The 23,569-nt window shown below is 44.6% G+C and overlaps 1 protein-coding gene across 3 annotated transcripts in view; it reads left to right on the top strand.

The window, feature by feature from the left end:
• Positions 1-23,569, top strand: part of LOC110504491 (synaptopodin-like) — a 71,922-nt gene that overhangs the window by 4,612 nt on the left and 43,741 nt on the right. Inside the window, exons 1-3 of one of the 3 annotated variants that reach the window (XM_036969842.1) lie at positions 10,223-10,388; positions 17,810-18,120; positions 18,316-19,529. In XM_036969842.1, coding sequence (XP_036825737.1) covers positions 19,325-19,529 — 205 coding nt within the window. In that variant the 5' untranslated portion in view covers positions 10,223-10,388; positions 17,810-18,120; positions 18,316-19,324. Of the gene's footprint in view, positions 1-10,222; positions 10,389-17,809; positions 19,530-23,569 lie in introns of those variants that run through there. The other 2 variants (XM_036969840.1, XM_036969841.1) reach the window with 2 other exon arrangements.

Raw genomic sequence — 23,569 nt, 5'->3', positions numbered from 1 at the left:
ATCCGAGCAGCATGACTGTGGACTTATTGGTCATTATGATTGTTGGAATATGGACACAAAACAGAGGTTGTGGAGTTCAGGGTTTAAAAGTTTTTTTTTTTTTTTTTAAGTTAAGAATCAGGAGAAACACAGAGTTTTATCAAGTTTAGGATTTGATGGAAGCTTTCCCGGTGATTTCACTGTAAGGTTCGTGGTATTTCTGAATACAGACAGACAGAGGTAGTGTAGTCCAGGATTGGAGAGATAGTAAGACATTTGCGACGTCTTGCTCATGTTTATCTGAACTAGGAAGTTGTCTTACATTGGTCTAAATTGTGAAGGGGTAGTGCCGTTCTGGATTTGAGGGATATATATTAAGACAATTGAACATACGGGTTATGTTTGCCTGCCAGATTTAGTAACTCTTTTCCCCAGTGATGTCACGTCAGTCTGAACCATTCCAACTCCAACACATGTTCACAGTCTTGTGGTGAACAAAATATTTACATATTATATTAAAAGATTTGTATCAGAACTGAATTCTAGACATTCTTCCTCAACGGAACAGATGGTCGCCGCTTCGTAGATCCAAGATTGTAAACATCAACTTGATGTGAACGTGTTGAAATTGACTCAACCTGTCGTCGTCAACATGCGTATCTCAAACTTCCCCGGTGATGAAATCTGTCAGAATGATGCTGTACAGTACACAGAATAATACAAAACCCAAATCGTGTGTGAAATAAAAACGCGGCAAACTCAAAATGATGTCGTAAAATCTAAACGATGATAACCAGATTGATGTCAGCACGTCTGTCCTCCCTCCTTCACACGTCAACGAGACCTCTTGTCATTAATGTGTTCCAAATGGTATACTATACGTAAGTAGTGTACTATATAGCGGATAGGGAGCAAGTTTTTTTTTTTTTTTTTTTTTTTTTTTTAACTTTTATTTAACTAGGCAAGTCAGTTAAGAACAAATTCTTACTTTCAATGACGGCCTAGGAACAGTGGGTTAACTGCCTGTTCAGGGGCAGAACGACAGATTTGTACCTTGTCAGCTCGGGGGTTTGAACTTGCAACCCTCCGGTTGCTAGTCCACCGCTCTAAACACTAGGCTACCCTGCCGCCCGCTAGGCTACCCTGCCGCCCGCTAGGCTACCCTGCCGCCCGCTAGGCTACCCTGCCGCCCGCTAGGCTACCCTGACGCCCACTAGGCTACCCTGCCGCCCACTAGGCTACCCTGCCGCCCACTAGGCTACCCTGCCGCCCACTAGGCTACCCTGCCTAGGCTACCCTGCCGCCCACTAGGCTACCCTGCCGCCCACTAGGCTACCCTGCCTAGGCTACCCTGTCGCCCACTAGGCTACCCTGCCTAGGCTACCCTGCCACCTCTGTTAAGCAGACATTGTGTCTAAACACAATTGTGTTTAACAATTGTTAAACTTGTCGACACGTTAAACGTCTATTTACTGTATTTTAAAAGTGATATTGAATTGTGTTTGGTTGTCAACACAACAAAATATCAACTTTTTGAAGGAGATGTGTCTTCTGCTTGGATAGTTCCATTGTCACGCCGTGTCCAGAGACAGCTGTTTGTTCTCTGTGTTGGTTGGGGCGTGATAGTGACTAGGGTGGGTCATCTAGGTGATTAATGATTTATGTTGGCCTGATATGGTTCCCAATCAGAGACAGCTGTATATTTTCTGTGTTGGTTGGGGCGTGACAGTGACTAGGGTGGGTCATCTAGGTGATTAATGGTTTATGTTGGCCTGATATGGTTCCCAATCAGAGACAGCTGTATATTTTCTGTGTTGGTTGGGGCGTGACAGTGACTAGGGTGGGTCATCTAGGTGATTAATGGTTAATGTTGGCCTGATATGGTTCCCAATCAGAGACAGCTGTATATTTTCTGTGTTGGTTGGGGCGTGATAGTGACTAGGGTGGGTCATCTAGGTGATTAATGGTTTATGTTGGCCTGATATGGTTCCCACTCAGAGACAGCTGTATATTTTCTGTGTTGGTTGGGGCGTGATAGTGACTAGGGTGGGTCATCTAGGTGATTAATGGTTTATGTTGGCCTGATATGGTTCCCAATCAGAGACAGCTGTATATTTTCTGTGTTGGTTGGGGCGTGACAGTGACTAGGGTGGGTCATCTAGGTGATTAATGGTTTATGTTGGCTTAATTCTTGTACCTCTGTGCCCCTGAGTGTGTATTTAATTCCAGTTTGTCTACAAATACAAATTAACAATTGATATGTTGGATTCACATACCCATTTCAACCAAAAAAATGTAAGTTCAAGATTAGGACTATATCAAGTTAAATGCACGTTAAATACAGTTTAATTTGATTTAATTTACATTTTTTGTTGAGATGGAGACTTGAGTCCTACATATCAAAACAAATTTGATTTGTCACATACACATATTAATGCATATGTTATTGTGGGTGTAGCGAAATGCTTGTGTTCCTAGATCCAAAGGTCCAGTAATATTTAACAATTCACAACAATACACACATTAACAAGTAAAATAATGGAATTAAGAAATATATAAATATTAGAACGAGCAATGTCGGAGGGGCATTTACTAAAATACAGTAGAATGAAATACAGTAGAATAGAATACAGTATAATAAAATACAGTAGAATAAATACAGTAGAATAAATACAGTATAATAAAATACAGTAGAGTAAATACAGTAGAATAAATACAGTAGAGTAAATACAGTAGAATAAATACAGTAGAATAAATACAGTAGAATAAATACAGTATAATAAAATACAGAAGAATAAATACAGTAGAATAAATACAGTAGAATAAATACAGTAGAATAAATACAGTAGAATAGAATACAGTAGAATAAATACAGTAGAATAAATACAGTAGAATAAAATACAGTAGAGTAAATACAGTAGAATAGAATCCCCCGATGATGCGTTGGGCAGACCGCACCACCCTCTGGAGAGCCCTGTGGTTGTGGACGGTGCATTTGCCATACCAGGTGGTGATCCGGCCGACATGTGTACTTAATTTGACTATTTATAGTTTTTACAACTTTTACTTCACTACATTCCAAAAGGAAATCATGTACTTTTTAATCCATACATTTTCCTTGACAACCAAAAGTACTTGTTACATTTTGAATGCTTAGCAGGGCAGGAAAATTGTCAAATTCAAGCACTTATCAAGAGAACAAGTAGTCATCCCTACTGCCTCTGGCCTGGAGGACTCACTAAACAGAGAACAAGTAGTCAACACTACTGCCTCTGGCCTGGAGGACTCACTAAACAGAGAACAAGTAGTCATCCCTACTGCCTCTGGCCTGGAGGACTCACTACTGCCTCTGGCCTGGAGGACTCACTACTGCCTCTGGCCTGGAGGACTCACTAAACAGAGAACAAGTAGTCCTCCCTACTGCCTCTGGCCTGGAGGACTCACTAAACAGAGAACAAGTAGTCATCACTACTGCCTCTGGTCTGGAGGACTCACTAAACAGAGAACAAGTAGTCATCCCTACTGCCTCTGGCCTGGAGGACTCACTAAACAGAGAACATCCCTGGTCATCCCTACTGCCTCTGGCCTGGAGGACTCACTAAACAGAGAACAAGTAGTCATCCCTACTGCCTCTGACCTGGAGGACTCACTACTGCCTCTGGCCTGGAGGACTCACTAAACAGAGAACAAGTAGTCATCCCTACTGCCTCTGGCCTGGAGGACTCACTAAACAGAGAACAAGTAGTCATCCCTACTGCCTCTGACCTGGAGGACTCACTAAACAGAGAACATCCCTGGTCATCCCTACTGCCTCTGGCCTGGAGGACTCACTAAACAGAGAACATCCCTGGTCATCCCTACTGCCTCTGACCTGGAGGACTCACTAAACAGAGAACATCCCTGGTCATCCCTACTGCCTCTGGCCTGGAGGACTCACTAAACAGAGAACATCCCTGGTCATCCCTACTGCCTCTGGCCTGGAGGACTCACTAAACAGAGAACAAGTAGTCATCCCTACTGCCTCTGGCCTGGAGGACTCACTAAACAGAGAACATCCCTGGTCATCCCTACTGCCTCTGGCCTGGAGGACTCACTAAACAGAGAACAAGTAGTCATCCCTACTGCCTCTGGCCTGGAGGACTCACTAAACAGAGAACAAGTCGTCATCCCTACTGCCTCTGGCCTGGAGGACTCACTAAACAGAGAACAAGTAGTCATCCCTACTGCCTCTGGCCTGGAGGACTCACTACTGCCTCTGGCCTGGAGGACTCACTAAACAGAGAACAAGTAGTCATCCCTAATGCCTCTGGCCTGGAGGACTCACTAGACAGAGAACATCCCTGGTCATCCCTACTGCCTCTGGTCTGGTGGACTCACTAAACAGAGAACAATTAGTCATCCCTACTGCCTCTGGCCTGGAGGACTCACTAAACAGAGAACAATTAGTCATCCCTACTGCCTCTGGCCTGGAGGACTCACTAAACAGAGAACAAGTAGTCATCCCTACTGCCTCTGGTCTGGAGGACTCACTAAACAGAGAACAAGTAGTCATCCCTACTGCCTCTGGCCTGGAGGACTCACTAAACAGAGAACAAGTAGTCATCCCTACTGCCTCTGGCCTGGAGGACTCACTAAACAGAGAACAAGTAGTCATCCCTACTGCCTCTGGCCTGGAGGACTCACTAAACAGAGAACAAGTAGTCATCCCTACTGCCTCTGGCCTGGAGGACTCACTAAACAGAGAACAAGTCGTCATCCCTACTGCCTCTGGCCTGGAGGACTCACTACTGCCTCTGGCCTGGAGGACTCACTAAACAGAGAACAAGTAGTCATCCCTACTGCCTCTGGCCTGGAGGACTCACTAAACAGAGAACAAGTAGTCATCCCTACTGCCTCTGGCCTGGAGGACTCACTAAACAGAGAACAAGTAGTCATCCCTACTGCCTCTGACCTGGAGGACTCACTAAACAGAGAACAAGTAGTCATCCCTACTGCCTCTGGCCTGGAGGACTCACTACTGCCTCTGGCCTGGAGGACTCACTACTGCCTCTGGCCTGGAGGACTCACTAAACAGAGTACAAGTAGTCATCCCTACTGCCTCTGGCCTGGAGGACTCACTAAACAGAGAACAAGTAGTCATCCCTACTGCCTCTGGCCTGGAGGACTCACTAAACAGAGAACAAGTAGTCATCCCTACTGCCTCTGGCCTGGAGGACTCACTAAACAGAGAACAAGTCGTCATCCCTACTGCCTCTGGCCTGGAGGACTCACTACTGCCTCTGGCCTGGAGGACTCACTAAACAGAGAACAAGTAGTCATCCCTACTGCCTCTGGCCTGGAGGACTCACTACTGCCTCTGGCCTGGAGGACTCACTAAACAGAGAACAAGTAGTCATCCCTACTGCCTCTGGCCTGGAGGACTCACTAAACAGAGAACAATTAGTCATCCCTACTGCCTCTGGCCTGGAGGACTCACTAAACAGAGAACAAGTCGTCATCCCTACTGCCTCTGGCCTGGTGGACTCACTAAACAGAGAACAAGTAGTCATCCCTACTGCCTCTGGCCTGGAGGACTCACTACTGCCTCTGGCCTGGAGGACTCACTAAACAGAGAACAAGTAGTCATCCCTACTGCCTCTGGCCTGGAGGACTCACTAAACAGAGAACAATTAGTCATCCCTACTGCCTCTGGCCTGGAGGACTCACTAAACAGAGAACAAGTCGTCATCCCTACTGCCTCTGGCCTGGTGGACTCACTAAACAGAGAACAAGTAGTCATCCCTACTGCCTCTGGCCTGGAGGACTCACTAAACAGAGAACAAGTAGTCATCCCTACTGCCTCTGGTCTGGAGGACTCACTAAACAGAGAACAAGTAGTCCTCCCTACTGCCTCTGGCCTGGAGGACTCACTAAACAGAGAACAAGTAGTCATCCCTACTGCCTCTGGTCTGGAGGACTCACTAAACAGAGAACAAGTAGTCATCCCTACTGCCTCTGGCCTGGAGGACTCACTAAACAGAGAACAAGTAGTCCTCCCTACTGCCTCTGGCCTGGAGGACTCACTAAACAGAGAACAAGTAGTCCTCCCTACTGCCTCTGGCCTGGAGGACTCACTACTGCCTCTGGCCTGGAGGACTCACTAAACAGAGAACAAGTAGTCATCCCTACTGCCTCTGGCCTGGAGGACTCACTAAACAGAGAACATCCCTGGTCATCCCTACTGCCTCTGACCTGGAGGATTCACTAAACAGAGAACAAGTAGTCCTCCCTACTGCCTCTGACCTGGAGGACTCACTACTGCCTCTGGCCTGGAGGACTCACTAAACAGAGAACAAGTAGTCATCCCTACTGCCTCTGGCCTGGAGGACTCACTAAACAGAGAACAAGTCGTCATCCCTACTGCCTCTGGCCTGGAGGACTCACTAAACAGAGAACAAGTAGTCATCCCTACTGCCTCTGGCCTGGAGGACTCACTAAACAGAGAACATCCCTGGTCATCCCTACTGCCTCTGACCTGGAGGACTCACTACTGCCTCTGGCCTGGAGGACTCACTAAACAGAGAACAAGTAGTCATCACTACTGCCTCTGACCTGGAGGACTCACTAAACAGAGAACAAGTAGTCATCCCTACTGCCTCTGGCCTGGAGGACTCACTACTGCCTCTGGCCTGGAGGACTCACTAAACAGAGAACAAGTAGTCATCCCTACTGCCTCTGGCCTGGAGGACTCACTAAACAGAGAACATCCCTGGTCATCCCTACTGCCTCTGGCCTGGAGGACTCACTAAACAGAGAACAATTAGTCATCCCTACTGCCTCTGGCCTGGAGGACTCACTAAACAGAGAACAAGTCGTCATCCCTACTGCCTCTGGCCTGGTGGACTCACTAAACAGAGAACAAGTAGTCATCCCTACTGCCTCTGGCCTGGAGGACTCACTACTGCCTCTGGCCTGGAGGACTCACTAAACAGAGAACAAGTAGTCATCCCTACTGCCTCTGGCCTGGAGGACTCACTAAACAGAGAACAATTAGTCATCCCTACTGCCTCTGGCCTGGAGGACTCACTAAACAGAGAACAAGTCGTCATCCCTACTGCCTCTGGCCTGGTGGACTCACTAAACAGAGAACAAGTAGTCATCCCTACTGCCTCTGGCCTGGAGGACTCACTAAACAGAGAACAAGTAGTCATCCCTACTGCCTCTGGTCTGGAGGACTCACTAAACAGAGAACAAGTAGTCCTCCCTACTGCCTCTGGCCTGGAGGACTCACTAAACAGAGAACAAGTAGTCATCCCTACTGCCTCTGGTCTGGAGGACTCACTAAACAGAGAACAAGTAGTCATCCCTACTGCCTCTGGCCTGGAGGACTCACTAAACAGAGAACAAGTAGTCCTCCCTACTGCCTCTGGCCTGGAGGACTCACTAAACAGAGAACAAGTAGTCCTCCCTACTGCCTCTGGCCTGGAGGACTCACTACTGCCTCTGGCCTGGAGGACTCACTAAACAGAGAACAAGTAGTCATCCCTACTGCCTCTGGCCTGGAGGACTCACTAAACAGAGAACATCCCTGGTCATCCCTACTGCCTCTGACCTGGAGGATTCACTAAACAGAGAACAAGTAGTCCTCCCTACTGCCTCTGACCTGGAGGACTCACTACTGCCTCTGGCCTGGAGGACTCACTAAACAGAGAACAAGTAGTCATCCCTACTGCCTCTGGCCTGGAGGACTCACTAAACAGAGAACAAGTCGTCATCCCTACTGCCTCTGGCCTGGAGGACTCACTAAACAGAGAACAAGTAGTCATCCCTACTGCCTCTGGCCTGGAGGACTCACTAAACAGAGAACATCCCTGGTCATCCCTACTGCCTCTGACCTGGAGGACTCACTACTGCCTCTGGCCTGGAGGACTCACTAAACAGAGAACAAGTAGTCATCACTACTGCCTCTGACCTGGAGGACTCACTAAACAGAGAACAAGTAGTCATCCCTACTGCCTCTGGCCTGGAGGACTCACTACTGCCTCTGGCCTGGAGGACTCACTAAACAGAGAACAAGTAGTCATCCCTACTGCCTCTGGCCTGGAGGACTCACTAAACAGAGAACAAGTAGTCATCCCTACTGCCTCTGGCCTGGAGGACTCACTAAACAGAGAACAAGTAGTCATCCCTACTGCCTCTGGTCTGGAGGACTCACTAAACAGAGAACAAGTAGTCATCTCTACTGCCTCTGGCCTCGAGGACTCACTAAACAGAGAACAAGTAGTCATCTCTACTGCCTCTGGCCTGGAGGACTCACTACTGCCTCTGGCCTGGAGGACTCACTACTGCCTCTGGCCTGGAGGACTCACTAAACAGAGAACAAGTAGTCCTCCCTACTGCCTCTGATCTGGAGGACTCACTACTGCCTCTGGCCTGGAGGACTCACTAAACAGAGAACAAGTAGTCATCCCTACTGCCTCTGGCCTGGAGGACTCACTAAACAGAGAACATCCCTGGTCATCCCTACTGCCTCTGGCCTGGAGGACTCACTAAACAGAGAACAAGTAGTCATCCCTACTGCCTCTGGCCTGGAGGACTCACTAAACAGAGAACAAGTCGTCATCCCTACTGCCTCTGGCCTGGAGGACTCACTAAACAGAGAACAAGTAGTCATCCCTACTGCCTCTGGCCTGGAGGACTCACTACTGCCTCTGGCCTGGAGGACTCACTACTGCCTCTGGCCTAGCGGACTCACTAAACAGAGTACAAGTAGTCATCCCTACTGCCTCTGGCCTAGCGGACTCACTAAACATAGTACAAGTAGTCATCCCTACTGCCTCTGGCCTGGAGGACTCACTAAACAGAGAACAAGTAGTCATCCCTACTGCCTCTGGCCTAGCGGACTCACTAAACACAAATGCATGTTGTGTAAATAATGTCTGCGTGTTGGAGCCCCTGGCTATCCATACATTTTAAAAGCAAGAACATGGTGCTGTTTGCTTAGCTTAATATAAGGAATTTTAAATGATTTATACTTTTACTTTTGATACTTAAGTATATTTTAGCAATTAGAATGACTTTTGACACTACGTATATTTAAAACCAAATACTTTTAGATTTTTCCTCAAATAGTATTTTACTGTCTGACTTTCACTTTTAATTGTGCAACTTTCTATTAAGGTATCTATACTTTTGTGTATCTATACTTTTGGGACTCTATACTTTTGGGTCTCTATGCTTTTGGGTATCTATATTTTTGGGTATCTATACACTTTTGGGTATCTATACACTTTTGGGTATCTATACACTTTTGGGTATCTATACTTTTGGGTATCTATACACTTTTGGGTATCTATACTTTTGGGTATCTATACACTTTTGGGTATCTATACACTTTTGGGTATCTATACTTTTTTGGGTATCTATACTTTTGGGCATCTATACACTTTTGGGAATCTATACACTTTTGGGTCTCTATACTTTTGGGTATCTATACACTTTTGGGAATCTATACACTTTTGGGTCTCTATACTTTTGGGTCTCTATACTTTTGGGTGCCTATACTTTTGGGTCTCTATACTTTTGGGTATCTATACTTTTGGGTACTTTTTTCCACCACTGGTCTGTGTGTACCTCTGTGCATGCGTGCCAGCATGTTTATGGGTTTGGGGCCGATTGTCTTTGTTTTGGGGTCGTTAGGGGGTCATGGAAAACAACACTGTTCTTTGTTGTCTGTGTGACTTGACTATCACGTTGAACGTGACTCACAAACACAACAATCCGACAAGTCTGATCAGGGATGGGATACTCTCTCTGTCTCTGTCTCTCTCTGTCGCTCTCTCTCTCCCCCCGCTCTTCTCCCTCTTTCTCTCTCTCTTTCTGTCTCTCTCTCTCTCCCTCTCTCTCTTCTCTCTCTCTCTCTCTCTCTCTCGCTCTTCTCCCTCTTTCTCTCGTTCTCTCTCTTCTCCCTCTTTCTCCCTCTCCCTCTCTCTCTCTCTCTTTCTCTCTCTCTCTCTCTTTCTCTCGCTCTCTCTCTCTCTCTGTCTCTCTCTCCCCTCTGTCTCTCTCTCCCCGCTCTCTCTCTTCTCCCTCTCCTTCTCTCTGTTTCTCTTTTTGTCTCTCTCTCTCTCCCGCCTCTCTCTCTCTTCTCTCTCTCTCGTTCTCTCTCTTCTCTCTCTCTCTCGTTCTCTCTCTTCTCCCTCTCATTCTCTCTCTCTCTTTCTCTCTCTGTTTCTCTTTCTGTCTCTCTCTCTTCTCCCTCTCTCTCATTCTCTCTCTCTCTCTTTCTGCCTCTCTCTCTCTCTCTGACCCAGTCTAATGTAGACAAGTCTACCACTTGTTGACAGAAGTCTGGCCCATGCGGCTACCCACCTCTTCCTTAATGGTATCCTGTGTAAGGCCTGGGAGACCAAGCCAGCTCTCTGAACAGGGTATGTATGTGATTCTGTGAACTGATTATATTCTGCTCTGTTTGTGTCTGTTGGTCGTCTGCTCTGTTACTGTTGGAAACGTCTGATCAGAATGTTAATGTAATTCATTAGCTGTTTTTAATTGTATTTCTACACCCTGGGTATTTCTGAAGCAACATACGAGTTCAACCAGAGTAGGCGTTGTATTTATAACATCATTCTAAATTCTGACTGTGAAAACCCAAAGGCTTCAGGCTTTAGTTGAAGTAACTAATCAAAGTTAGTCATTCAAACTCAAACCAGATGTCTGCATGTGATTCAAACGGCAGAGGTTAACAAACCTCTTCATGTCAACGCAGAACAGTGGACTTCTTCTACTCGGCAGCTATACCTCCACAACTAGTACGCACACCTGTGTTTTGTCTGGAGCTTTTCTTTTCTCCTCTCCCTGCGGTCACATTACGGGAACAAAGAGAAAGCAGTACGGTGGTGGACAGATGGAGTGCGGCCCAAATCACACCCTTTCCACCTATATACAGACAGAAGTGCACTACGTTTGACCAGAGACCTTTAAGTGGGCTATAGGAAATAAAGGATGTCATTTGGGACAAAGACAAAACAGGCTGGTCTGGTGAAGAGGTTCTGTTCCACTGTGTTATCTGTCTCTATCAGTAATACATTATGTAGAGGTTCTGTTCCACTGTGTTATCTGTCTCTATCAGTAATACATTATGTAGAGGTTCTGTTCCACTGTGTTATCTGTCTCTATCAGTAATACATTATGTAGAGGTTCTGTTCCACTGTGTTATCTGTCTCTATCAGTGATACATTATGTAGAGGTTCTGTTCCACTGTGTTATCTGTCTCTACCAGTAATACATTATGAAGAGGTTCTGTTCCACTGTGTTGTCTGTCTCTATCAGTAATACATTATGAAGAGGTTCTGTTCCACTGTGTTATCTGTCTCTACCAGTAATACATTATGAAGAGGTTCTGTTCCACTGTGTTATCTGTCTCTACCAGTAATACATTATGAAGAGGTTCTGTTCCACTGTGTTGTCTGTCTCTATCAGTAATACATTATGAAGAGGTTCTGTTCCACTGTTTTTTCAAATAAAATTTTATTTTTCACAAGCGCCGAATACAACAAGTGTAGACCTTACAATCTGTAAGGGGCGCGTAACCGGTGGCAGGGAGAGCAGAACTAAGTATCTTTGACAATTTTTTAGTGCCTTCCTCTGACACCGCCTGATATAGAGGTCCTGGATGGCAGGAAGGAAGCTTGGCCCCAGTGATGTCCTGGGCCGTACACACTACCCTCTGTAGTGGCTTGCGGTCGGAGGCTGAGCAGTTGACGTACAAGGCAGTGATGCATCCAGTCAGGATGCTCTCGATGGTGCAGCAGTAGAATCTTTTGAGGATCTGAGGACCCATGCCAAATCTTTTCAGTCTCCTCAGGGGGAAAAGGCTTTGTCATGTGCTCTTAATGACTGTCTTAGTATGTTTGGACCATGATAGTTTGATTGTGATGTGAACACCAAGGAACTTGAAGCTCTCAAGCTGCTAAACTACCGCCCCGTCTAAAATGGGGCGTGCTCGGTACTCTTTCTCCTGTAGTCCACAATCATCTCCTTTGTCTTGAACACGTTGAGGTAGAGGTTGTTGTCTGTTGTCCTGGCAACACACTGCCAGGTCTCTGACCTCCCCCATATAGACTGTGTCATTGTTGTCGGTGATCAGGCCTACCACTGTTGTGTCATCAGCAAACTTGATGATGGTGTTGGAGTCGTGCCTGGCCGTGCAGTCATGAGTGAACAGGGAGTACAGGAGAAGACTAAGCACGCACTCCGGAGGGGCCCCCTTGTTGAGGATCAGCATGGCGGATGTGATGTTACCTACCCTTTCCACATGGGGGTGGCCCGTCAGGAAGTCTAGGATCCAGTTGCAGAGGGAGGTGTTTAGTCCCAGGGTCCTTAGCTTGGTGAAAAGCTTTGAGGGCACTATGGTGTTGAACACTGAGCTGTAGTCTATGAAAAGCATTCTCACATAGGTGTTCCTTTTGTCCAGGTGGGAAAGGGCAGTGTTGAGCGCAATTGAGATTGCATCATCTGTGGATTTGTTGGGGAGGTATGCAAATTGGAGTGGGTCTAGGGTTTCTGGGATAATGGTGTTGATGTGAGCCATGACCAGCCTTTCAAAGCACTTCATGGCTACAGATGTGAGTGCTACAGGTCGGTAGTCATTTAGGTAGGTTACCTTAGAGTTCTTGGGCACAGGGACTATGGTGGTCCACATGAAGAGGTTCTGTTCCACTGTGTTATCTGTCTCTATCAGTAATACATTATGTAGAGGTTCTGTTCCACTGTGTTATCTGTCTCTATCAGTAATACATTATGAAGAGGTTCTGTTCCACTGTGTTATCTGTCTCTATCAGTAATACATTATGAAGAGGTTCTGTTCCACTGTGTTATCTGTCTCTATCAGTAATACATTATGAAGAGGTTCTGTTCCACTGTGTTATCTGTCTCTACCAGTAATACATTATGAAGAGGTTCTGTTCCACTGTGTTATCTGTCTCTATCAGTAATACATTATGTAGAGGTTCTGTTCCACTGTGTTATCTGTCTCTATCAGTAATACATTATGTAGAGGTTCTGTTCCACTGTGTTATCTGTCTCTATCAGTAATACATTATGTAGAGGTTCTGTTCCACTGTGTTATCTGTCTCTATCAGTAATACATTATGAAGAGGTTCTGTTCCACTGTGTTGTCTGTCTCTATCAGTAATACATTATGTAGAGGTTCTGTTCCACTGTGTTATCTGTCTCTATCAGTAATACATTATGTAGAGGTTCTGTTCCACTGTGTTATCTGTCTCTATCAGTAATACATTATGAAGAGGTTCTGTTCCACTGTGTTATCTGTCTCTATCAGTAATACATTATGAAGAGGTTCTGTTCCACTGTGTTATCTGTCTCTACCAGTAATACATTATGTAGAGGTTCTGTTCCACTGTGTTATCTGTCTCTATCAGTAATACATTATGTAGAGGTTCTGTTCCACTGTGTTATCTGTCTCTATCAGTAATACATTATGTAGAGGTTCTGTTCCACTGTGTTATCTGTCTCTACCAGTAATACATTATGAAGAGGTTCTGTTCCACTGTGTTATCTGTCTCTATCAGTAATACATTATGAAGAGGTTCTGTTCCACTGTGTTATCTGTCTCTATCAGTAATACATTATGTAGAGGTTCTGTTCCACTGTGTTATCTGTCTCTATCAGTAATACATTATGTAGAGGATCAGTTCAGTAAGGAGCCAGCCTGATCACTAGAAATAGACTTCGATCTCAGACGTTTGAAAAGGTCCTGAACACGTCACTGTATTCCTTCCTCGGCATATACAGAATACCAGCCGGGAAACCCAGACAACAGTCCCAGTTCAGTTCTTTACACACACACACACACACACACACACACACACACACACACACACACACACACACACATACACATACACATACACATACACATACACACACATACACATACACACACACACACACACACACACACACACACACACACACACACACACACACCCCTCCTTGTCTAATGTAATCCTTTATAGACTGAGACATCAAGCATGTCATCATTAATCCACATTAACCTTGTCAGCGCCTGAGTGTAATACAATACAACATTTTTTATCTCTCACCACCTAATAGAGGCAGACAGAGATAAAGCTAATATTTTTTTATTTTTTTTATTTTTTATTTATTTCACCTTTATTTAACCAGGTAGGCAAGTTGAGAACAAGTTCTCATTTACAACTGCGACCTGGCCAAGATAAAGCAAAGCAGTTCGACACATACAACGACACAGAGTTACACATGGAGTAAAACAAACATACAGTCAATAATACAGTATAAACAAATCTATATACGATGTGAGCAAATGAGGTGAGATAAGGGAGGTAAAGGCAAAAAGGCCATGGTGGCAAAGTAAATACAATATAGCAAGTAAAACACTGGAATGGTAGATTTGCAATGGGAGAATGTGCAAAGTAGAAATAAAAATAATGGGGTGCAAAGGAGAAAAATAAATAAATAAATGAAAGAGGGAAAGAGGTAGTTGTTTGGGCTAAATTATAGGTGGACTATGTACAGGTGCAGTAATCTGTGAGCTGCTCTGACAGTTGGTGCTTAAAGCTAGTGAGGGAGATAAGTTTTTCCAGTTTCAGAGATTTTTGTAGTTCGTTCCAGTCATTGGCAGCAGAGAACTGGAAGGAGAGGCGGCCAAAGAAAGAATTGGTTTTGGGGGTGACTAGAGAGATATACCTGCTGGAGCGTGTGCTACAGGTGGGAGATGCTATGGTGACCAGCGAGCTGAGATAAGGGGGGACTTTACCTAGCAGGGTCTTGTAGATGACATGGAGCCAGTGGGTTTGGCGACGAGTATGAAGCGAGGGCCAGCCAACGAGAGCGTACAGGTCGCAATGCTAATAGAGGCAGACAGAGATAAAGCTAATAGAGGCAGACAGAGATGAAGCTAATAGAGGCAGACAGAGATTAAGTTCATAGAGGCAGACAGAGATGAAGTTAATAGAGGCAGACAGAGAAAGCTAATAGAGGCAGACAGAGAAAGTTAATAGAGGCAGACAGAGCTAAAGTTAATAGAGGCAGACAGAGATAAAGCTAATAGAGGAAGACAGAGATAAAGTTAATAGAGGCAGACAGAGAAAGTTAATAGAGCCAGACAGAGATAAAGCTAATAGAGGCAGACAGAAATAAAGTTAATAGAGGCAGACAGAGATGAAGCTAATAGAGGCAGACAGAGATAAAGCTAATAGAGGAAGACAGAGATAAACCTAATAGAGGAAGACAGAGATAAAGCTAATAGAGGAAGACAGAGATAAAGTTAATAGAGGCAGACAGAGAAAGTTAATAGAGCCAGACAGAGATAAAGCTAATAGAGGCAGACAGAAATAAAGTTAATAGAGGCAGACAGAGATAAAGTTAATAGAGGCAGACAGAGATAAAGCTAATAGAGGCAGATAGAGATAAAGCTAATAGAGGTAGATAGAGATAAAGCTAATAGCTGGCAGCTTTAGTCGTGTAGGGAGATTTCCTGACATTAATGAGTCCTGACCTTTCACCTGTAGGAGAACACTGGGGTTATCCTTCCTTACGTTCACAACTCTTATTAAAGCTTTTCCTGTTTCCTTCTCTCTCGCTCTCTGTGTGTGTGTCCCATTTTTAGTTTTTTGGGGGTGTCTTGCTGTCTCTATAATTTGCGTAGAGTTACAATATTTACAATATTTGTCAACACAGAAGAGCTCACCACAACGCATTAGACTGGTAGAGAACCAGACAAACATATTACAGTATATTAGCTAAAGATGTAGAAACCAAAAACCACTCCCAGTGTCCCCCTTCCAAAACTGTAACAAATGTCAGACTTAGTTTTTGACTCAAAACTCTGAACTTTACAGTTCCATTTTGGATGATTTCCTACACGCATTGAATCAGTGGTGACTGGAGGAACCCTAGAGATCCCCATTGAACCATTGCTAGTCAATGGTTCATATTTGCGTCTTTGGTTAGTTGAGGGGTTATTGGAGAAACCTTTAATGGTTCAACGTGGCAACTGGTTCTTGGAAGAACCCTGGAGTGGAGGAGTGGCTTTACGAGAGGCGTGGCTTAATAAAGATATATATTTTTTGGGGGCCACCCGTTAAGAGTAAATGTCATTCATGTTCATCTGTTCTGTTGTATTGTCTTCACGTGTCAATGAGCCTAACACAAATACACATTTTGAACTGCAGAGGTTCTGCTGGCGTGGCTAGAAGGTTCTTCCAAGCATCTTAACTTCTAAGAGTGTAAACCTAGGAGCGTTGGATGGCGCTCTTCTTTCTGTATCAAGCAGGTGTTATCAGTGGCGCACTGCAGTTTTGCCAGCTCCGCCCCTAAGCCAGGTTCGAGCAAGGCTCTCTCCTCACTTCCTGCTATTCTACACATTTTTGTCACGGGGCAAAAGAGAAAAATGTGCATTTTTTTAAATATACAATCTCATGCTATTCTACAAATTTTGGTCATGAGGCTGAGAGAAAATGTTGGTTTTTTATAGCTAATTTCCTGCGATTCTACACATTTTGCCACGGGACAGAGAGAAAATGTTGCTGTTTTAAAGCTAATTTCCTGCGATTCTACACATTTTGCCACGGGGCAGATAGAAAAGTTGCATTTTTAAAGTGGCAATCAGCAGTTGAAACAATAACAGTGTGTTTCCCTGCCCCTGTTTTGGATACAAATGGGCCTGGAGAAGTGTAACCACTCTCAGATTAATAGACAGAGCTATGGATGCAAGGACTGACCATCCATCATTTAACAATTATAGATATAACCTTGTTTTGAGCCTGTGGGTCCTTCTCACACTGAATACATCAGTGAGTAAGGGAGGGTAGAAATTAATTCAGTTTATAGATGAATACATCAGGGAGGGTAGAAATTAATTCAGTTTATAGATGAATACCTCAGTGAGTCAGGGAGGGTAGAAATTAATTCAGTTTACAGATGAATACCTCAGTGAGTCAGGGAGGGTAGAAATTAATTCAGTTTATAGATGAATACCTCAGTGAGTCAGGGAGGGTAGAAATTAATTCAGTTTATAGATGACTACCTCAGTGAGTCAGGGAGGGTAGAAATTTATTCAGTTTATAGATGAATACCTCAGTGAGTCAGAGAGAGTAGAAATTAATTCAGTTTATAGATGAATACCTCAGTGAGTCAGAGAGAGTATAAATTAATTCAGTTTATAGATGAATACCTCAGTGAGTCAGAGAGAGTATAAATGTATTCAGTTTATAGATGAATACCTCAGTGTGTCAGAGAGAGTATAAATTAATTCAGTTTATAGATGAATACCTCAGTGAGTCAGAGTATAAATTAATTCAGTTTATAGATGAATACCTCAGTGAGTCAGAGAGAGTATAAATGTATTCAGTTTATAGATGAATACCTCAGTGAGTCAGGGAGGGTAGAAATGAATTCAGTTTATAGATGAATATCTCAGTGAGTCAGAGAGAGTATAAATGTATTCAGTTTACAGATGAATACCTCAGTGAGTCAGAGAGAGTATAAATGTATTCAGTTTATAGATGAATACCTCAGTGAGTCAGGGAGGGTAGAAATTAATTCAGTTTATAGATGAATACCTCAGTGAGTCAGGGAGGGTAGAAATTAATTAGGTTTATAGATGAATACCTCAGTGAGTCAGGGAGGGTAGAAATTAATTCAGTTTATAGATGAATACCTCAGTGAGTCAGAGAGAGTATAAATTAATTCAGTTTATAGATGAATACCTCAGTGAGTCAGAGAGAGTATACATTTATTCAGTTTACAGATCTTCTTCTTCTTATAATTATTTTGTCCCGTCTTTCAGGTGGTAATGTTCCAGACGTGGAGATCAGAACCAATGGAGATCAGCCTCTCATGACAACAACAACAACAACAACTTGACTCTTCCTGAATACCACAGCACCACGTTCTACCGTACACTCCTTCAATAGGGACCGGAGAGACAGATCACCCAGACTTACAGTTGAAGTATCATCCCAGACTGGATAAACAACTAATTTCCCTTAACATAGACATTGTTATCTCCTCTAAAAACAACCTAAATAAACCAACTGACAGCTGGAATTGCAGAGGGATCAGACTGAGAACTGCCTGGGCCTCAGCTCAAATGACAATGTACGGATATAGTGGTAATGTATGGATAGAATGGTAATGTATGGATATAATGGTAATGTATGGATATAATGGTAATGTATTGATATAATGGTAATGTATTGATATAATGGTAATGTATTGATATAATGGTAATGTATTGATATAATGGTAACATACTGTACATCTCTGCATCTAATCCAAACCAATATCCGTCAGGACTAAACCGTGACTCCCAGCATTGACTCCTGGATGGATGGATGGATGAGAATAATAAAAGAGAAAGAAAGAAAAGATATAGATGACGTATCGGCCAGTGGCGTCTCGGAAACTCGTAGCTGCTCTTAGGAGTGACCTTTTCTAGAGGGAAATGTTGTTTCTCACTCCGTCCGAACCAAACGACAGGAAGCTTTGAAACACACGGCCAACCCCGGTCACCCCCTCTTTGGCATTGTTGAGTCTAAAGAGCTGCTCGCTTTCTCCGCAAGAAAAATAATCTGTCAGGGAGAGATTGCAATACAGTCAACAGGCATGTTTGGGTGGCTGGACTAAGAAAGGAAAGAAAGAATGTTTGGAAGAAAGAGAAAATAATCGTCTGGGTTTTGGAGAAAAATAAAGATTTCGAGGGAGGGAAGACAGACACAAACAGAAATAGAAAAGTTTGATGGTTTCTCACTCAGCCTTTCTCCTTTCGCTGGAGATTTGAGGTAGAGCACATCGTTATTGATAAAGTGTCTTGGCTGTGATCCATGGGAACTGATCCAGCGTGCTGTGTGTCTGTGGAGCTCCCAGCCTGCTTTAGTCTCCTGGGACATCCCTGATACTGTTTCTGGTAGGTCCTGTTCTCCCATCCGTCACCCTCCCTCCTAGCTAGCTACATGACTAAGGGACTAAAGGAAAACCTTAAGGAGGAATACTGAAGGAAGTCTGGGGGGAGAGGTGTCCAGCAGCAGGAGAAGCTGCTAAGATTTTCCTTATCCCCACTGGTGATTCACTTTTTTTGCTCCACTCGCTTCAAAAGAGGACTGTCTGAACTTACTCTGAACGCTCCACAAACGGTGATCCTCAAACTGACACACAGACCAAACCAGGGAGGGCTGCAGACGGTCTGGGTAGAAGAAGAGACAGAAACTGTGGAGCAAACCAGAGGAGAACAAGAGAGGCTCCAGAACTCCTCCAGCAGAGCAGCAAAGCTCCCCCAGATCGAGGCATCTTCCTGGGGGTAGAGATGGAGACGGAGAGGGGTCATATGTCCGTGAGGAGAGGGGTAAGCTGGAGCCCAGGTGGAGGGAGGAAGCCCCTTCAGAAGGTGCATGGCGGTAACACGGACACCGGCAAAAGAGAAAGTGACGCATCTTCGGAAAGGCGGGACTACAAAGCGATCAAAGGACAGGTGACATCAACCTCCACCAATCAGCTGACTCGGAAAACCAGTAAGTTTGATGTTTATTCTATTTACGTGGTTTTGGCTTCTAGTTACCTGCTGGGTTTCTGACCTGCCACAGGGCAGCAGCAGGAAGGAATGTGGAACATGATGAAAGTACACTGAAGGGACTCTGAGATGCAGAAGTTTAAAGTGGCTGAGAATTTCCATTTGCGAGGGTGGAGACGTAGATTTCTCCGGAACCCTCAATTTTTTCTAATTATTATTAATATTATTATTATTAATATTATTATTATTATTATTATTATTATTATTATTATTGTTATTATTATTATTACTACTATTATTATTATTAATATTAATATTATTATTACTATTATTACATATATATATTTTTTAAATGTACCACCTTTTTCTACCCAATTTCGATCTTGTCTTGTCGCTGCAACTTCCCAATGGGATCGGAAGGCAAAGGTCGAGTCATGTGTCCTCTGAAACATGACCCACCAAAACCGCGCTCTTAACACCCGCCCGTTTAACCCGGAAGAACCAATGTGTCGGAGGAATCACCTGACGACCGAGGTCAGCCTGCAGGCGCCCGGCCTGCCACAAAGAGTTGCTAGAGCACGATGAGCCCCCCCCTCTGGCCAAACCTTCCCCTAACCCTGACGACGCTGGGCCAAGGGACTCCCGATCACGGCCGGTTGTGATACAGCCCGGGAACGATCCCGGGTCTGTGGTGAAGCCTCTAGCACTACGATGCAGTGCCTTTAGACCGCTGCGCCACTCGGGAGGTCGGAACTCTCCATTTTTAACACGTATGAACACAGAAGCTGATCACACAGCCGACCAAATGACATGAGATATTACTTCTGGGAGATTATACTCCATGTTATGTCAGAGATGGTTAAACGTTCAAAGAAACATCTGTTTCCCTGCAATAAAACCGCAGACTGGGCTACCATGACACACACACACACACACACACACACGCACGCACAGACACACGCACAGGCACAAACACATATACAGCAACTGGACACATCTGAGATAGAAAGGCAATCCTGCATCCCAACCTAAAGGGCAATCTCAGAAAGACTTCATACCCAGTACCAGTCCAGACCATAATGGACTGAGCTGAGACTTCATACCCAGTACCAGTCCAGACCATAATGGACTGAGCTGAGACTTCATACCCAGTACCAGTCCAGACCATAATGGACTGAGCTGAGACTTCATACCCAGTACCAGTCCAGACCATAATGGACTGAGCTGAGACTTCATACCCAGTACCAGTCCAGACCATAATGGACTGAGCTGAGACTTCATACCCAGTACCAGTCCAGACCATAATGGACTGAGCTGAGACTTCATACCCAGTACCAGTCCAGACCATAATGGACTGAGCTCAGACTTCATAATAAGTTCTTTCCAGATCGTTATCATTATCCTGCCATAGTTGGAGTCGCTACTTGTGTGACAGAGCGGGAGGTAAACACGTCAGTGATGAAGGAAAAACTCCTTAGAGAGTAACATGGAAAACCCCTCAGACAACGTGTGTGTGTGTGTGTGTGTGTGTGTGTGTGCGTGTGTGTGTGTGTGTTCGTACACAACTGCGATACAGATTAGCCTACTATACTGAGCTAAAGCAGTGAACCTATTATCGTCGGAACAGATGAACTAACTACAGATTTACAAGACGTTGTTGTGCAGTGATTGGGAAACACATCAGAAAACGTAGGCCTAGGGACTCTGTAACAATCTATAGTTATTAGATGCAGTCATTCAATCAAAGTCTATAGTTCACCAAATTGGAGAATAAATATAATACATTATAGTACATGCAAACAATGCATCTGACGATTTTTAACCCTGTGTTTAGTAGACTGTTTTCCATTGGGATTTGGAGAGGGGCTGAGTCCTATTCGGACTTGGAGAGAGGCTGAGTCCTATTCGGATTTGGAGAGAGGCTGAGTCCTATTCGGACTTGGAGAGAGGCTGAGTCCTATTCGGATTTGGAGAGAGGCTGAGTCCTATTCGGATTTGGAGAGGGGCTGAGTCCTATTCGGACTTGGAGAGAGGCTGAGTCCTATTCGGATTTGGAGAGAGGCTGAGTCCTATTCGGATTTGGAGAGAGGCTGAGTCCTATTCGGATTTGTAGAGGGGCTGAGTCCTATTCAGATTTGTTGAGAGGCTGAGTCCTATTCAGATTTGGAGAGGGGCTGAGTCCTATTCGGATTTGGAGAGGGGCTGAGTCCTATTCGGATTTGGAGAGGGGCTGATTCCTATTCGGATTTGCAGAAAGGCTGAGTCCTATTCAGATTTGCAGAGGGGCTGAGTCCTATTCAGATTTGTAGAGAGGCTGAGTCCTATTCGGATTTGTAGAGAGGCTGAGTCCTATTCAGATTTGCAGAGGGGCTGAGTCCTATTCAGATTTGTAGAGAGGCTGAGTCCTATTCGGATTTGTAGAGGGGCTGAGTCCTATTCGGATTTGTAGAGAGGCTGAGTCCTATTCGGATTTGGAGAGAGGCTGAGTCCTATTCAGATTTAGAGAGGTGCTGAGTCCTATTCAGATTTGGAGAGGGGCTGAGTCCTATTCAGATTTGGAGAGGGGCTGAGTCCTATTCAGATTTAGAGAGAGGCTGAGTCCTATTTGGATTTGTAGAGGGGCTGAGTCCTATTCGGATTTGTAGAGAGGCTGAGTCCTATTCGGATTTGGAGAGGGGCTGAGTCCTATTCGGATTTGGAGAGAGGCTGAGTCCTATTCGGATTTGGAGAGAGGCTGAGTCCTATTCGGAATTGGAGAGGGGCTGAGTCCTATTCGGATTTGAAGAGGGACTGAGTCCTATTCGGATTTGTAGAGAGGCTGAGTCCTATTCGGATTTGGAGAGAGGCTGAGTCCTATTCGGATTTGGAGAGAAGCTGAGTCCTATTCGGATTTGGAGAGGGACTGAGTCCTATTCAGATTTGGAGAGGGACTGAGTCCTATTGGGATTTGGAGAGGGGCTGAGTCCTATTCGGATTTGGAGAGGGGCTGAGTCCTATTTGGATTTGGAGAGAGGCTGAGTCTTATTGGGATTTGGAGAGGGGCTGAGTCCTATTGGGATTTGGAGAGGGACTGAGTCCTATTGGGATTTGGAGAGGGGCTGAGTCCTATTCAGATTTGCAGAGGGGCTGAGTCCTATTCAGATTTGGAGAGAGGCTGAGTCCTATTCAGATTTGGAGAGAGGCTGAGTCCTATTCAGATTTGGAGAGGGACTGAGTCCTATTCAGATTTGGAGCGGGGCTGAGTCCTATTCGGATTTGGAGAGGGACTGAGTCCTATTCAGATTTGGAGAGGGACTGAGTCCTATTGGGATTTGTAGAGGGGCTGAGTCCTATTCGGATTTGGAGAGGGGCTGAGTCCTATTCAGATTTGGAGAGGGGCTGAGTCCTATTCAGATTTGGAGAGTGGCTGAGTCCTATTCGGATTTGGAGAGGGGCTGAGTCCTATTCGGATTTGGAGAGGGGCTGAGTCCTATTCGGATTTGGAGAGAGGCTGAGTCCTATTCGTCTGTGTGGGAGCCTAGGGACCTCACACATCTATGGACAATATTTTTTGTTGTTGAATATTTTATTTATCAGTGATTGTGTTTCTATCTCCTGCGTTGTTATAGTCTTCTACGCTGAGCTCCTATCACACAGCAATACTGTAGCCTACCAATACTGTCAAATATATGAAATAGACAATGATGCTGAGCTCCTATCACACAGCAATACTGTAGCCTACCAATACTGTCAAATATATGAAATAGACAATGATGCTGAGCTCCTATCACACAGCAATACTGTAGCCTACCAATACTGTCAAATATATGAAATAGGCTACCGGTTTATTTACTTTCAAACATGTTTGGCTATTAAATGAGGGATGGATAAATGGCAGCCTGATATTTTATGTGTAGTGGGAATAAACCATTCCTGTCAGATGAGGAAAGACATGTTCTGTAATACGATTATGATTCAGTCCTTCATAATAAAAGACATGTTCTGTAATATGATTATGATTCAGTCCTTCATAATAAAATACATGTTCTGTAATACGATTAT

This window comes from Oncorhynchus mykiss, chromosome 31 (assembly GCF_013265735.2).
Source record: "Oncorhynchus mykiss isolate Arlee chromosome 31, USDA_OmykA_1.1, whole genome shotgun sequence".
Classification (NCBI taxonomy): domain Eukaryota; kingdom Metazoa; phylum Chordata; class Actinopteri; order Salmoniformes; family Salmonidae; genus Oncorhynchus; species Oncorhynchus mykiss.
This window is presented reverse-complemented; position numbering and strand designations above follow the sequence as displayed.